The 14923-nt window shown below is 36.7% G+C and overlaps 1 protein-coding gene across 1 annotated transcript in view; it reads right to left on the bottom strand.

Annotated features, from left to right (window-relative positions):
• Window positions 1-8332: 8332 nt before the first annotated feature.
• Window positions 8333-14923, bottom strand: part of mrc1 (mannose receptor C-type 1) — a 48167-nt gene continuing 41576 nt past the window's right edge. Inside the window, exons 27-30 of the mRNA XM_012965627.3 lie at window positions 13563-13679; window positions 12307-12474; window positions 11698-11733; window positions 8333-10219 (exon numbers count right to left, since the gene is read on the bottom strand). Coding sequence (XP_012821081.2) covers window positions 9978-10219; window positions 11698-11733; window positions 12307-12474; window positions 13563-13679 — 563 coding nt within the window. The 3' untranslated portion in view covers window positions 8333-9977. The remainder of the gene's footprint in view (window positions 10220-11697; window positions 11734-12306; window positions 12475-13562; window positions 13680-14923) is intronic.

Genomic DNA, 14923 nt, shown 5'->3' on the forward strand with positions numbered 1-14923 from the left:
AGGGGGCTGTGAGGAGATTGCTGCTTAAAACAGCAGGACCCGACGATGACCAGGGAATGCAAAATAACGCGGGACTGGTTTATATATAAACAAAAATAAATACATTTATATTTTCACTGGTCTCATCAAGCTGGAAAAAGGAATCCAAAACTGATTAAACTTTTTTGGTTTTCAAATGTCTCTGAGCAATGATTATCTCTAGAAAATAAATCCCATTTTTTAAATCTTTTTACTGAAAATCTCACATGAAATTTTAGCTACAACTATTATTTTCTGGTCAGGATCATACACATTTGTCCTGTTTCTCTTGGGAAAGATTTATAGAGTTAAAGCAATGAAAAGGCTCAGCTAAACTTGTTTTTTCTATATACTGTATATAGTTGCTAGGGGGAGAGTGGAAACAGGGGTGATAGATGTAAAGGGAACAGACTTGGCTAGCGAGGAGATACAGGTATGGGACCTATTATCCAGAATGCTCGGGACCTAGGGCGTTACGGACAAGGAATCTTTCCATAATTTGGATCAACATACTTTAAATCTGCTATAAAATCATTTAAACATGAAATAAACAAAATAGGATTGTTTTGCCCCCAATAAGGGGTAATTATATCTTAGTTGGGATCAAGTACAGGTACTGTTTTATTATTACAGAGAAAAGGGAATCATTTAACCATTAAATAAACCCAATAGGGCTGTTCTGCCCCCAATAAGGGGTAATTATATCTCAGTTGGGATCAAGTACAGGTACTGTTTTATTATTACAGAGAAAATGGAATCATTTAACCATTAAATAAACCCAATAGGGCTGTTCTGCCCCCAATAAGGGGTTAATTATATCTTAGTTGGGATCAAGTACAGGTACTGTTTTATTATTACAGAGAAAAGGGAATCATTTAACCATTAAATAAACCCAATAGGGCTGTTCTGCCCCCAATAAGGGGTAATTATATCTTAGTTGGGATCAAGTACAGGTACTGTTTTATTATTACAGAGAAAAGGGAATCATTTAACCATTGAATAAACCCAATAGGATTGTTCTGCCCCCAATAAGGGGTAATTATATCTTAGTTGGGATCAAGTACAAGGTACTGTTTTATTATTACAGAGAAAAGGGAGTCATTTAACCATTGAATAAACCCAATAGGGCTGTTCTGCCCCCAATAAGGATTATTTATATCTTAGTTGGGATCAAGTACAGGTACTGTTTTATTATTACAGAGAAACAGGAAATCATTTAAAAAAATAACAATTATTTGCTTATAATGGAATTTATGGGAGATGGCCTTTCCATAATTTGGAACTTTCTGGATAACGGGTTTCTGGATAATGGATCCCATACCTGTACATTTCTAGAAAGCGCAGTTTTTATTTTAAGAAAAATAATAAACAGTTCACTTGGAACAACAGAATTTATATTTTATTATATTAAACACAATGGGATTGCTTCCAAGATAACCCCTCCAATCTGTTCAACAACATTATGACACATTGAAGCAACACAATTCCAATTAGCTATTTTTAGACTAAAAACAGTATTATTTGAGGGGGCATTTACTAAGCTGCCACTTTTTGGGCCAAATAAACCTGAAAAAGGCACAAACTGTGACAATTCCGAATCTGAAAATACTCCATCTAAAATCTGTTGAGATCATGTAGGAGCATGGCACACACAGGCAGCTTAGGGCAGGCAACGGCAAAGGCCGCTTTTACAATTGGAAGATCTTTCTTTGCTTTGTGGTTTTAAAGTTTCTCAGGTCTTTTGACGCTGGGCTTTTGCGTTATCGTGCAACAAGTCTAAAAAGTCGCCGTTTTTGTGACTTTCCTGCAACTTTTTTTTTTTTGCTTGTACTTTTTCACTTCAGATCTTTTGATAAATGACTGCTATTTGTGGAAATTAGTTTTTCCATGGTTTCCTAAAAAGAAAAAGAAAAAAGAAACCAACTTTTAGTAAACTACTGTAACCCTGATACCTCTTCCACAAGCCTAATCTCCCCAAGATGCTTTGCTCTCATTTGTTTCCCCAGGATCTTTGGTTTTATTATTTTCAGTTTTCTGGGGAATCTGGTTGATAAATGAATCACTGGACACGTATATGGAAATCACATTACAGTAAACCAAAAATTTATGGTGAATAAAACCAGTTTATGGTTTTATTCACTAGCACATAACTGTGGTAATTCTGATCAATAAATTGTATAATTTAGATTTTTTATAAAAAAACTTTAAATCACTTTCAGTGTACAGATGTGATTTCCATGGAGGATGCATTTGCAATGGTGGGCAGTACTGCAGTAAATGGAATAAAGCTTCCCAGGCTTGCTGAAATCATCCTTACATTATCCCTTCAGCGTGTCTGTATAACAAGAAACTATTTCCAAACGCAGAATTCTTCACTGATTTCATTTTTCAGTTGTTCAACAGAACTAATGACCTGTATGCCCCAGGAAAGCTGTTGTTATTGTCACAGTATGTTACCTTGGAATAGTTTATCTTTAAACAGTGGCGTTTAATTTCATGGCTGAATGGATCACTGTATAAAACACTTCTTAAACAACAAGCCAAACCCTCTATAAACCATGCAGAAAAAGAAAATCATTTCATGACATCCGTATCTCAAAAGTGAACAGTCCTGAAACTGGTCTTGTGCTTTGCGATGACTTCTTTCATATAACAACAGGTTTTGTTTTATCTCCAGGGGCATCACTTAAGCTCACACTGGATTTATTGCTGGCTACAGTCTGCTCCATTTTGCTCAGACACCAGCAGATGACCCTGGGGGCCACCCTGAGATTTTGGCATTGTATAATGCAGCCTCCTGCTGGGGCAATGTCTGCTGGAGTTTGAGCAAGGCAAGAGGAATGCTAAGCGATGTATTTGCTATAGAACCTTTACAGAGTAACCCTTTTGAAATAAAAAATAACAAAAGTGGTATAACCACTTTTGTTATTTTTTATTTCAAAAGGGTTACCCTGTAAACATTTTGACTGGCTAACACGGTACATCACCTTTTCCTGCATCTACAACTATAGAACCTTCCAGCAGCACATTAATGAACTAATGGGACATCATTATTTTTTGTTATGTTATCAACATCTTCTACTACAAAATAAGAACTACCTACTTAAAAGGACTGTAACACATGAAGAGAATTGCAAAACATAATCACAGTTATAAGACACACAAAAGGAGTGAGTACATGACTAGATTATAAACTCTATTGAAACTCTATTATGCACTGCCCACTGCCTCCATTTTGTATTGGTTGTATTTTTCTATGTATTCTATAGTTTAATGTATACACCCTTTCATTGTACAGCCCTGTAGAACAGTGCTGTCCAACTGGCGGCCCGCAGGGTAGGGCAGGCAGAGTATGGCACACACAGGCCAAGTATGGCACAAACCAGCCAAGAATGGCACACACAGTCAAAGTATGGCACACACAGGCAGGGTAGGGAAGGCAGAGTATGGCAGGTTTTTGATGTACTACAACCATTAATATGGGTATTGTCATGTGATAACACGGGTGTAGTTTCAAGTGGGTGCGGTTTCAAAAAGGGGAGTGGTCAAAACTGGCTTCCATTATCGGCCCTCCACCACGTAGGTCGGAAAAATTCCGGCCCTCTGTCCCACAGAAGTTGGACAGCACTGCTGTAGAATATGTTACTGCTTTATAAATAAGTAATAATAATTACTTCTCTCTGTAACATACGGTAGTAAAGGGAGAGAAATGAAGGGTTCATTTGACTTATCAGATGATTTTGCTATTTCTTGATTAGATATTTCTGAACTTATTGGAAAACTTGTCTAGGCAAAAAGAAGAGGAGAAACATGACCATAATTTATGAGATGGTGGTACACTCAAGATATTGGCATCATGTACAGTGCTGCGGAATATGTTGGCGCTTTATAAATAACTGTTAATAATAATAATCATGTACTTATTGTACAGTGCTGCGTAATATGTTTGCGCTTTATAAATAAATATTAATAATAATAATAATCATGTATGGCTTTCCTAGATAGAAAAGGCAATGGGTTAAACAATGGCTTTGTTGGAATTATTCCACAAATAGAAGCAGAACAAAGGGTGCAGAAACAAATCAAATTGATTCCTTTGTATTTCCCATATTGCTAGCATTTTTATATCAACATTGAGAAGTGAAATTTACCTGTAGTTTTTGGGGGTCAGTGAATCTTTGTTTAGTTTTGGGGCTGGAGCAAATTTTTTGAGAAATGAGTCTATGGGGCCCATTCACTAAAGGCCAAAAAAACTAGTGTTATTTTTAGCATGCATTAAAAATATTATCGCTAATATCGCATGCTATGAAATAACCCATAAATATATTGCATGCTTTAAAATATCACTTAAAAATATGTCATTGCAACATAAATAACGACAATAAAATTGCTTCTTAATTCAGACAAGTGTCTGTTTTGTGAATCAATCGTTATTTTTCCAAATATAAGAAGTGATAATATTTTTAACGCATGCTATAAATAACACTTGTTTTTTCGGCCTACAGTGAATTGGCCCCAATGCATTAAGCGTTAACGACCTTTATCGAATCAGCCCCTATATCTGAAGTGTGTATCGTTGGTAGCTTTATAGAGTCATTGGTAATAGGCCATGAACATTGAAGCTATCGCATTGGGGTTAGTGGTAATTTGACCATCTGATTGTCTAATTTTGTATATAGTGTTATGCTTGTTGTGGGAATTTAGTTGGTTGGCTAGCATCTTGTCTGGTTAAATAACTTTTAAAATAGTACATGTGCTCGTAGGAAAGGATCTCACCCGTAGTATAAGTGGGCCCAGGTGCTCATGCCCCAGACCTTCAGCCAAAGGGAGCCATCATGGGTACATCTCAGATATAAAGCAGAGGCAGGCACTCCGGTATGGTCAGAAAAATGAAAAGCGATTGTTCATGAAAAGTAAAAGTAAAATCAAAAACCTTTTATTTAACACATGATACAGAGAGCCTTACCTCCTGGTACTTAATCATAGGCTAAATGAGAATTAACACAGACAAAGTATTTAAGACCAAAGGAGCCAATGGTTATTCAAACTTAATTAGCTGATGTAAACATGATCAACCAATCCAGAACCAGAATGGTTAGATAACAATCAGACATGGATATGCAAGTCAGTCTGAGGAAAATGTACATGTGATCAAACAGAAAAGGTTTTATAACAAAATAAATCATTGAATTAGTATATAAAAGTAGAAAAGGGCTATTTAAAAGTATAGGCAGAGTTTCTTTGCACCATGCAAGAGACAAGTATAAGATAAATATAAATTAATCTCTAAAATGTCAGTACCCTTTTGTTTATGTAGCTACATGCTGTTAGACAAGTTAAATATATATATAAGTATAAATTTAATAAATATAAAAAGAAAAACAGGTTGTTTATCAATAATTCTTAGATGAATCACAGAATTAGATACAAATGTGGTACAGAGATGTAATCAGTGGGAAATGTTGATCAATGTTGAGGGGTGTGTTCTATTGCTTTGTTCAAGTAGTGCAAGATCAGACTCAAGGAGGGTTTGTGTGCGCAGTCTTTCTTTTTTCTTTCTAGATGTGTACTGGATCAAACAGCCCCTGATGGATGCTTTATGTGCTACCCAGACCCAGGCTGGTGATGATTCGGAATTAGAGTTTTCTTGAAAGAAATGTTTTATTTCCTGTGAGATATATTTAATGCAGTCTGGGTCTGCTAGTAGACTCTCATTTAATCTCCAGTTGGGGTGAATAGGTGAGGGGGACTGTTGATCCAGCACATCACAAAGTCGTGATCAGACCATGCGCAATGTATAATTCTCGACTCCTGCAATACCGATAGGTCAAATGAGTTTATCAGGATGTAGTCTATCCTGGAATAGCTATTGTGTGTGTGTGTGAGTAAAATGTGTAGTCTCTTTTGCTGCTGTTGGCCTCTCTCCATGAGTCTGATAGGTTGTGAATTTGTAGCAGATGTTCTATTTGTTTTGTAATTGTTCTGTGATTTGTTGTTGAAGTGGATGTGGATCTGTCTAGCACGTGGTTAAAGGAAACATTAAAATCTCCAGCCCAGAGAACTCTTGCTTTAGGGAGATTTTACCAGCAGGATTTTGCATTTCATATGCCATTTCACTTTGGGGGCATTTCCTGAGGGGTAATTTTAGTTTGCCCAGAGAAATTATACATCATTTTTTTCAGGACAAGCTGGGCTTTAAAAATGATTTCTATATTTCTGTGTAATTCCACTTCTGTAACAAGATTTAAGGGTCTAAATACCTTCTTCTCTAGCCCCTACTCATTACTGGGCAGCAGCAATCCGGCCCACACACCAACATGCCCGGTGATAAGGGGCCCCAACAGGACTAGGGCCCACCGGGTTTTTATCCAGTGCCCTGTTGGGGGCCGGTCCAACCCTGTACCCCAATACCCCAGTTGGGTGCCAGTGTGCATGTGCTGTTTGCTGATCCCCAAGATGGCGGCTGGGAACAGAAGGGACACAGCTAAAGGTGGGGGGCCAATGCTGTTAAGCAGCTCTGTAGTTCTGCACATGCTATGGGGGCACAGATACATTGGGGCAAGTGTCAGTGAAGTGATTAAAGAGGGGGCACTGCTGCTAAAACTAAATATTTGCCTGGGAGGCTTTACTTTTCCTTTAAATAAAAATGTTTACAATATATTCACTCAAAATGTTATTATTGCCTCATTGATTAAGCTAAAACTAGCATAGCAATGCAAATGTGAGGGAAAAAGTTTTTATATATAAGATATAAATTAAACTTCTTTTTTTAATCAGTATTTTACTTGTTTATAAAATGTTAATGAAGCTTTTTGCACCTATTGTTCTAGGGTTAGACAGAAACTTGTCCCCTTATAATAGGCTGCTAATCCCCATTAATATGTTAATGATCCCCAATTGGCTCCTACCAGAGGTGTGACATGGAGACTGGGTGAACAAAACAGAAGAGCTTAGAATTGGTCTGACAGAGTTACACTGAGCTTTACTCCATTTTGAAAATGGTGGGGGGAAAAATGTTGTTAAAACATTGTATAAATGTTGTTTAAATGACAAATTCACAAAAGTGTCTGTAAATTGTCTTTCTTTCAGCAAAAATGGAAAAGTAGCATTTCTGTTTGTGAATCTGGAGAAAGCGTTTTCCACCACTTTTACTCCAAAAGAGGGCTATCTCCACTTCTGTGAATAACCCCCTTAGCCTTAGCAGAAGTCAGCCTTGCATACATCTCCATAGGCCTGCTAATCAGCTGCCTCCTGTAACACTTTTTAAAAGTCAGAACCACAATGGTAGATAACAGACAGTTACAACTTTTAATAGCTATCTATATATTACAAATCCATGTAAAACTAATGCGAACGGAAGGCCTAATTTTAGGGCTGTAGGTAACATGGGACAGTGGCCGGGGAGCAACATTTATTTGTAGCACACCTGGTTATTATAAATCGGGGTCAAGTAAATTAAGCAACAGCTGAGGAGTGATGTGGTAAGTGGTTATGGATTGGTTAGTGTAAGTCACATGCACAGGGAGGCTTGGATATAAAGTGCAAACTCACAGGGGTCTGTTACATAGTTACATAGGGTTGAAAAAAGACCATTGTCCATCAAGTTCAACCCATCCGAGTAAACCCAGCACACAACCTATACTAACCAATCTATACACTCACATACATAAACTATATATACAACCACTAATACTAACTGTAGATATTAGTATCACAATAGCCTTGGATATTCTGATTGTTCAATAACTCATCCAGGCCCCTCTTAAAGGCATTGCTCAGCTTGTCTGGGGACCTGTCTTAAGACGCTCCCACCCACCCAACCTAATTATTATTAATTACAATAAAAAAAAATTGGTTTTGTCGCAACTTGGAGGTTGTTTGTGTGTTTAAACTAATTGGTGACTTAAGATGCTCCTGGCCTGGCAACAAGGCGGAGCCAAAAGAGTTAAAAATAAGGCAGCTGGAGGATTTATTATTCTGGCTGGCTTGGTCTATTACATTTAATTTAAGATATGTTATTGATATAGATAAGACACAAGCTGCAGCCATTGCCTTACACCCAGCTCTGCTCTCTGTGTGATTATTTTGTGTGTTTCTTATTTGATTGGTAAAAACAATAGCTCATCCAGCGTACTTGTCCCATGAAATAATGTAATGAATGTTTACTGGAGAATTGCTTACAATTACAGTTGGATTTCCCCAAGCAAAATTGGATTTTTGGGTTTACTTTCCTTTCCAGTATTGTTTGAGCTCAGTAATTAATGACCCCACTTTCCAACTGTTGCTTGATGATAGCAAATGAAAAAGAAACATATAAATGTAAAAGAACACAGAACATTTTATTTAAGACATCATCAATAAGAGATAATCATGAAAACGGATTAGAGAGAACACAGTAAAAACGTCCCTCTGTTTAACTGTCTGATTCCTGGGAGAGCAGACAAAAGACCAACCTGCCACTGAAAAGATTATATATACATATTTGAATGAAAGAATAACCTGATAATGGCTTTTGCTCTTAACATGTATGATACAGAGAGAGGGAGGGCTGGGAGGCGACTTGCTTTGTTTGTAAAGAAAAATATGACAACAGATGGAAATATAGAATAATCAGATAAAGCCACTCAGCTCGGATAACTACATTTGAGGCCTCGGTTATAGCTTCTGTGTCAAAAACCTGGAAGGGGAATGTACTCATTCTAAACTGTTGGTTTCCAAACCCCCAAGGACCATCCATATTTTCCCTCTAATTTGGGGTGAAAGCTCACAAAATGTCTTCTGTGTGTGGTTTTTGAAAAACAGTGTTCTGTATGCCTTATGGAACTGTATATACCACTTAATCTAAAGTGTGTGAGCCTTTTGACCATTCCTCCATACTCATTGAAAGGTATTGCCGCTAGTGAATAAAGTAGAGAACCCTATTAAATGTCATTCATTTATTTGCTCATATTAGTCTAGAGATGGAATCAATCGGTAGCAAATTGATTGGCTTTCTGTGACTTATGGAATTTCTAACTTCATCATAGCACCAAGATGTCTGAATTTTCCATAAAGAATAAATACATAATGAATTGCCACCTAAGATAATAGGAACATAAATATATTGGCTGAGATTATTGTCTATGAATGGTATTGACTAAATGCTTTTGGTTACCCTTATGTGCTCCTACAAGGTAGAGCTGCAGGGCACACTGTTAGTTTAGGTGATTCATTTATTGGTAAGGAACAAAATGCATTGAACCCAGGGATTTATCTGTCTTTCTCCTAATTTCCTCCTGTGAAATCTGATGTTAAAGCAGTATATTGCTTCATAGAGAAACTGTTGAATGCTGGATAATCTCACCAGTTGACTAGGGGGGCATTTACTAACGTTCCTATGTTTTGACATAATTCTTTTCTTTGTTCTAAAACTCGATTTTTTTCATGGAAAAAAACGATGTATTTACAATTTTATTATGCATCAAAACTGTAACAAATCTAAAAGTAAAAATATGTCATCTAAAAGCTGTCAAGCTTAAAAGGCTGTTTTAATACATCACTTTTAGTGGTTTTGGAGAAAATGAGTTTTTTAGTGGTTTTTAAAAAACGCCAAAAGCATGAAAATGAGTAAGTAGATAATTGGGCCTGCCCATGTTTTTTGGTAAAGATGAATCACTGTGATTGGCTGAGACGCCTTACTTGCAAACATCATTCGTAATGGATTTCATTTCATTGCAGTAGTATTTTTTTTTTTTTTTTTTTTAAAGTCTCATGAACACATTATACACAGCTTGGAATTCCAAAGTATATGTCCCATAATATTTCTTCTTCCATAATTGACCACAGTTACTATCTAAGTGGAAAAGACACCTTGATGTTATCATAGTTGCTGAACTTATTTTCATTTTCATCTGTTAATCCTGTAAACTGCAGCAAAGATTTACTGTCCTTCATACCAAAAATCACATTATTCAGTGATACTAAGAGATGGCATGTTCATTTTGCTCAATGTTTTCCACAAGAATGTTAGTGTCATGTGTTGCAGGTACGCGGTCCCCATCAAAATACAAGTTATTGTCAAAGCTATTGTCCTCTGGTGGTTTGTTCTTCTGTCTTTTGCAGACATAGTAAACAGCATAGGTTGAGCCGGCACCAACAAGTAGGACAAAAATGATAATTCCGCCAATCTTTCCCTGCGAGGGTGCATCTGTTTTAATTTTATCTGTAAGATAACACAAAGGTCAGCAAAAAGAGTCTTACAAAAGAAGCTGGCCTCAAAGTTCAAGCACTGGTGGAATAAAAAAGGAAGGTCGGTACATTAAAAGGAGTGCTATTCTGATTATTGTTAATAAAGCTCAAAGTAATGCTGTGCCAAGACACGAGCACCCATGTGGGATTCTCAAGGACTGTGTGCTAAGGCCAATCAAAAAGCTGTCTGTAAGAGAATGAGTGATTTATATTGGCATATGTCAATATGCACTCAAATGATGTTTCACCACTATGGATGCTACTGTGAAGAGCAATTGCTTTATCCTCTAGGACAGTGATCCCCAACCAGTGGCTCGTGAGCAACATATTGCTCCCCAACCCCTTGGATGTTGCTCCCAGTGGCCTCAAAGCAGGTAGTTATTTTTGAATTTCTGGCTTAGAGGCAAGTTTTGGTTGCATAAAACCCAGTGTAAAGCCAAACAGAGCCTTCTATAGGCTCCCAGACCACACAGAGGCTACCAAATATCCAATTATAGCTCTTATATGCAGCCCCAGGAACCTTTTCCATGTTTGTGTTGCTCCCCAACACTTTTTCCATGTGAATGTGGCTCACATGAGGGTATAAAAGGTTGGGGATCCCTGCCCTAGGACATGAATTCTGCGGAAGGTAACTAAAACCAAAATCCATCTACGGAGTTGGGTATTATAAGGAAGGATGATGAAAAGTATTTCGATTATTGTTAAGGTCTACCTACAAATATAGAAAATATGTTTTTCATGGCTTACATGGTAAACAACATGCCCCATACAAGCCATGTACATGCTTTTTAATGGGAAAAGGTGTAGTGATCTGTAAATGGTGGTACAGTTTGTTCAATTGAATCCAATTTTCTAAATATGGTTCATTTGTGTGTATATTTGTGTGTATATTTGCACTGTCAACATTGTATGTAGTCATGACTTGGTGCCCATTAAGTGCTGGCTAGTCCTGCTGAGCCATAGTAATTAAATATATAATTTTTACATAGATCAATGCTGCAATGCATTGCATAAATCACAGGTCTTATAGTATTTCATTATTAAATATGGCCTAAATGGTACTTGTGAAATATGACTGAGAATTTCTCAATTGAAACACTTTAATTTTCAATGTTCAAGTTTGATTTTTTTACACGATTCAAGTTTTTTTACGCTAAAATTCAACTTATGGTTTAAAAACTTCTAATGTGAAAATTCACAATCTAAGTCAGTGATTTGTCCCAGGCAAAGTCAAGTTATATTTTCAGTCTGTATATACAAAAAATGTAAGGTTATCCAGTTTTTTATTCAAAAAAGTTTTCCTCATTAATAAATAAGCGAGCGTTCGATTTGGGAGTTTATTCAATCTAGAAGAACAAACTCAAATTCACAAACTCGATAACTGATAAATAAACCCATTAGTAATTGCACTCTACAAAATATTGCTAATGATAGGATTGCATCATACTGTACCTGGGTTCTCTGGGGTCTTTTCTGTAGGTTCAGGAACTGCAAGTTAAAATATATCAATGAACGCTGATATTTCCACACAAATTATTAATGTTACAGTCTCAGCAGTTACATAATATAAGAAGCCTAGGAGATTTCTAGGCATCCAATGATATAAAGTACCAAAAAGCAGTAAAGAAATAGGACATAAAAATATTTTTTGGTGAAAAAAAATTTAGAAAACATGGAGCCCTCAGTTAATAAGTAAAGCATCAGATTGTTACATTAAAAATGTCTTCCAGTTGTTTGGACTACAAATCTATACAGCATTGCTCATCTCTTATTTGCCGTAAAACCCAATTAAAAAAATGTTTTGCAGTGGAGATCTACTGTCCCATCAGCAAGAGTAATATGGAAGAATTAATCATCATGTGATTATTTTATTTATCCACACAGGTTCTTTATGGCGCTCCAAAAAAGATGTGACTTTTAAAGGTAATTATCATTTTATCCCAAAATCCCGTTGTATTATCAATATACAGCAAAGTGAAACAGAAACTGAATACAGATGGAGAATATAAAAAGTGTGCTTATATGTATGTCGGAGTATATATATTTGTTGTTGTTACTTACTTTTTTGGATTTTACAGATATACCCTCTATAAGAAGAGCAGTACAGGTTATTCCAGGTTCCATGCGATGAATACATTTCAACACAGTGCTCATCATTGTGATCGGAAGGCTCCCCAATGTTCCAGTTTACAAAGTCAACAGGAGCATTGTCCAGCCAGAGCCACTTATCTGCAAATATATCCAAATGAATATTCTATGAGAGCAAACTCATGCTAGTTACAGTATTATGATGCCCATCAGCAAGTATAACATTAGGCACAATTTAAAAATAAGATACACCAACACTGTTACAAGTTGGATGCCTGGGTATCATTTAATTTTGTGGTGTTTTTCAAACATTTTGTCAAAAGTGCATTGAAATAATTTGGTTGGTGGTGGGTTAGACTAAACCTGTTTACCTACTTACTCCCATATGTAATAAACCTAACTACAGGGACCATCCTTTGGGTCCCTTTCCTTCCATCCCTCCTACCCCACTATTCCGACTTCCCTGCCTTCTCCTAGTTCTTCTCCTATTCCATCTTTTCTACTCCATATTGAAAAACTATACGGACTGCATATTCTTTAATTTGTTGTTGTTATGATTATTGCCTTATTAAAAAAAAAAGGCACAATGGGGGTCATTTATCAACACTAGGCAAATTTGCCCATGGGCAGTAACCCATGGCAACCATTCAAAATGTTGCATGCTGCAGTGTTCTACCTGCAGCTAGCTAACACTTAAAAATGTTTAATTATTTGAATAAAATGGAGTCTATGCGAAATGACCTTCCTGTTGTTCTGAGTTTTCTGAATAAGAGATTTCTGGAAAACAGATCCCATACCTGTATATAAGCTCAGAGAACGATAAATCAATTTTGATAAGCATAAACAACCAGATACTACTTAAATCAATTAAAATTTCACTTAAATTCAAATACACTATCCATTTCAATCCCATTGATAAATATGCTTTTAACAATCCCATAGGAATGAATAGAACTTGGGTGAGTTTTTATGTATTAATCTTTCTCTCTTTTGATAAATCTGCCCCTAAGTTTTTTACATAGCAATTAATGTTCTAAATGATGACTTGGTTAGTTAATGGTATGCTTTTGTGTGCAAGCTGTTTTTGTGACAAATTGTGCATATAATTATACATCCCTTGATTATTTGTGATATGTATACTAGCACACAAGGTGTAATGTGGAGAGGGAAGGCTGTACTTTATAATATAATGCTTACACTACAAGCTTTTACTGAGGCTAATGACTTACTTTCCACATTCTGGTACATTCCAATCCAAAATGACTTGACTCTATCCTCCAGTCTCTCAATTTGATGCCATACAAAGTTTGATTCCAATGAATCGTCAAAGGATGCTAAAGAACCACCTATATAAAAGACAAAATATTTGAATGAGCTGGGAACTTAGTATTCAATACATGCATGAATTAGTGGGAAAGTTCATGGAATACAGGAACATTTTTTCTTATGTACCTAAACTATGCACTAAAGCACTAGAAGGCAATAATGTATTGGTGGGACGCACATCCAATTCACACCTTTACTGTAAAAAACATATTTCAGATTTGAAGAGAAAGTTTTGGAGAGCGGTACACATGGAACAAGACCTCTGTATGTGGTAAGGCCAAAACTAAGAACAAAACTAACTGTGAACAACATTCTGCCTGTGCTCTTAGAAAGAAGGCGCCTTTGTCTTAACCTTCAAAGCTCTCCATCCCTCCAGCCCCTCACTACATCATTCTCTTGTGTCTGCATATGTTCCTGGCCGACTCCTCCATTCCTCATGGAGCAACCGCTTGGTTGCACCCCCCACTACTACTGCTGTTTCCCGCCTTAAACCTTTCTGCCTGGTTGCCCCTTACATTTGGAATGCCCTCCCTGATTTCCTCCGGAGAGAAACCTCCCTCAGTCTTTTTAAAACTAAACTTAAAGACTACCTTTTGGAGCACTCGCCCAGCACCTGATCTGGAAACTGGCACTTATACTGTAATGTCACCCACTGTGACCTACAGCACTTATATTTGCCTATTTGTGTCTGTAAGTTACCCTCCCATATAGATTGTAAGCTCTACGGGGCAGGGACCTCCATCCTCTTGTGTCTTTGACTCTTAACTTATTGCAACTGTATTTTGTATTTATTTGTATTTATTGTAATACTTTGTATTTATCTATTATTATCTTAATAACCCCCTGTTTGTATTAATGTATTCTACTGTACAGCGCTGCATACATAAGTAGCGCTTTATAAATAAAGATATACATACATACATACTTAGGGGCACATTTACTAAGACACGAACGGGCCGAATGCGTCCGATTGCGTTTTTTTCGTAATGATCGGTATTTAGCGATTTTTTTGGAAAATTGTCGCGACTTTTTCGTTACCAATACGATTTGCACGAAAAAACGCGAGTTTTTCGTAGCCATTCCGAAAGTTGCGCAAAATCTGACGATTTTATCGTAGTGTTAAAACTTGCGCGAAAAGTTGTGATTTTTTCGTAGCATTAAAACTTGCGCAAAATGTCGCGCCTTTTAAGTTTTAAGAGCTACAAAAAAGGCGCGACTTTTCGCGCAAGTTTTAACACTACGAAAAAATCGCAACTTTTCGCGC

Source organism: Xenopus tropicalis, chromosome 6 (genome assembly GCF_000004195.4).
Source record: "Xenopus tropicalis strain Nigerian chromosome 6, UCB_Xtro_10.0, whole genome shotgun sequence".
Lineage (NCBI taxonomy): Eukaryota > Metazoa > Chordata > Amphibia > Anura > Pipidae > Xenopus > Xenopus tropicalis.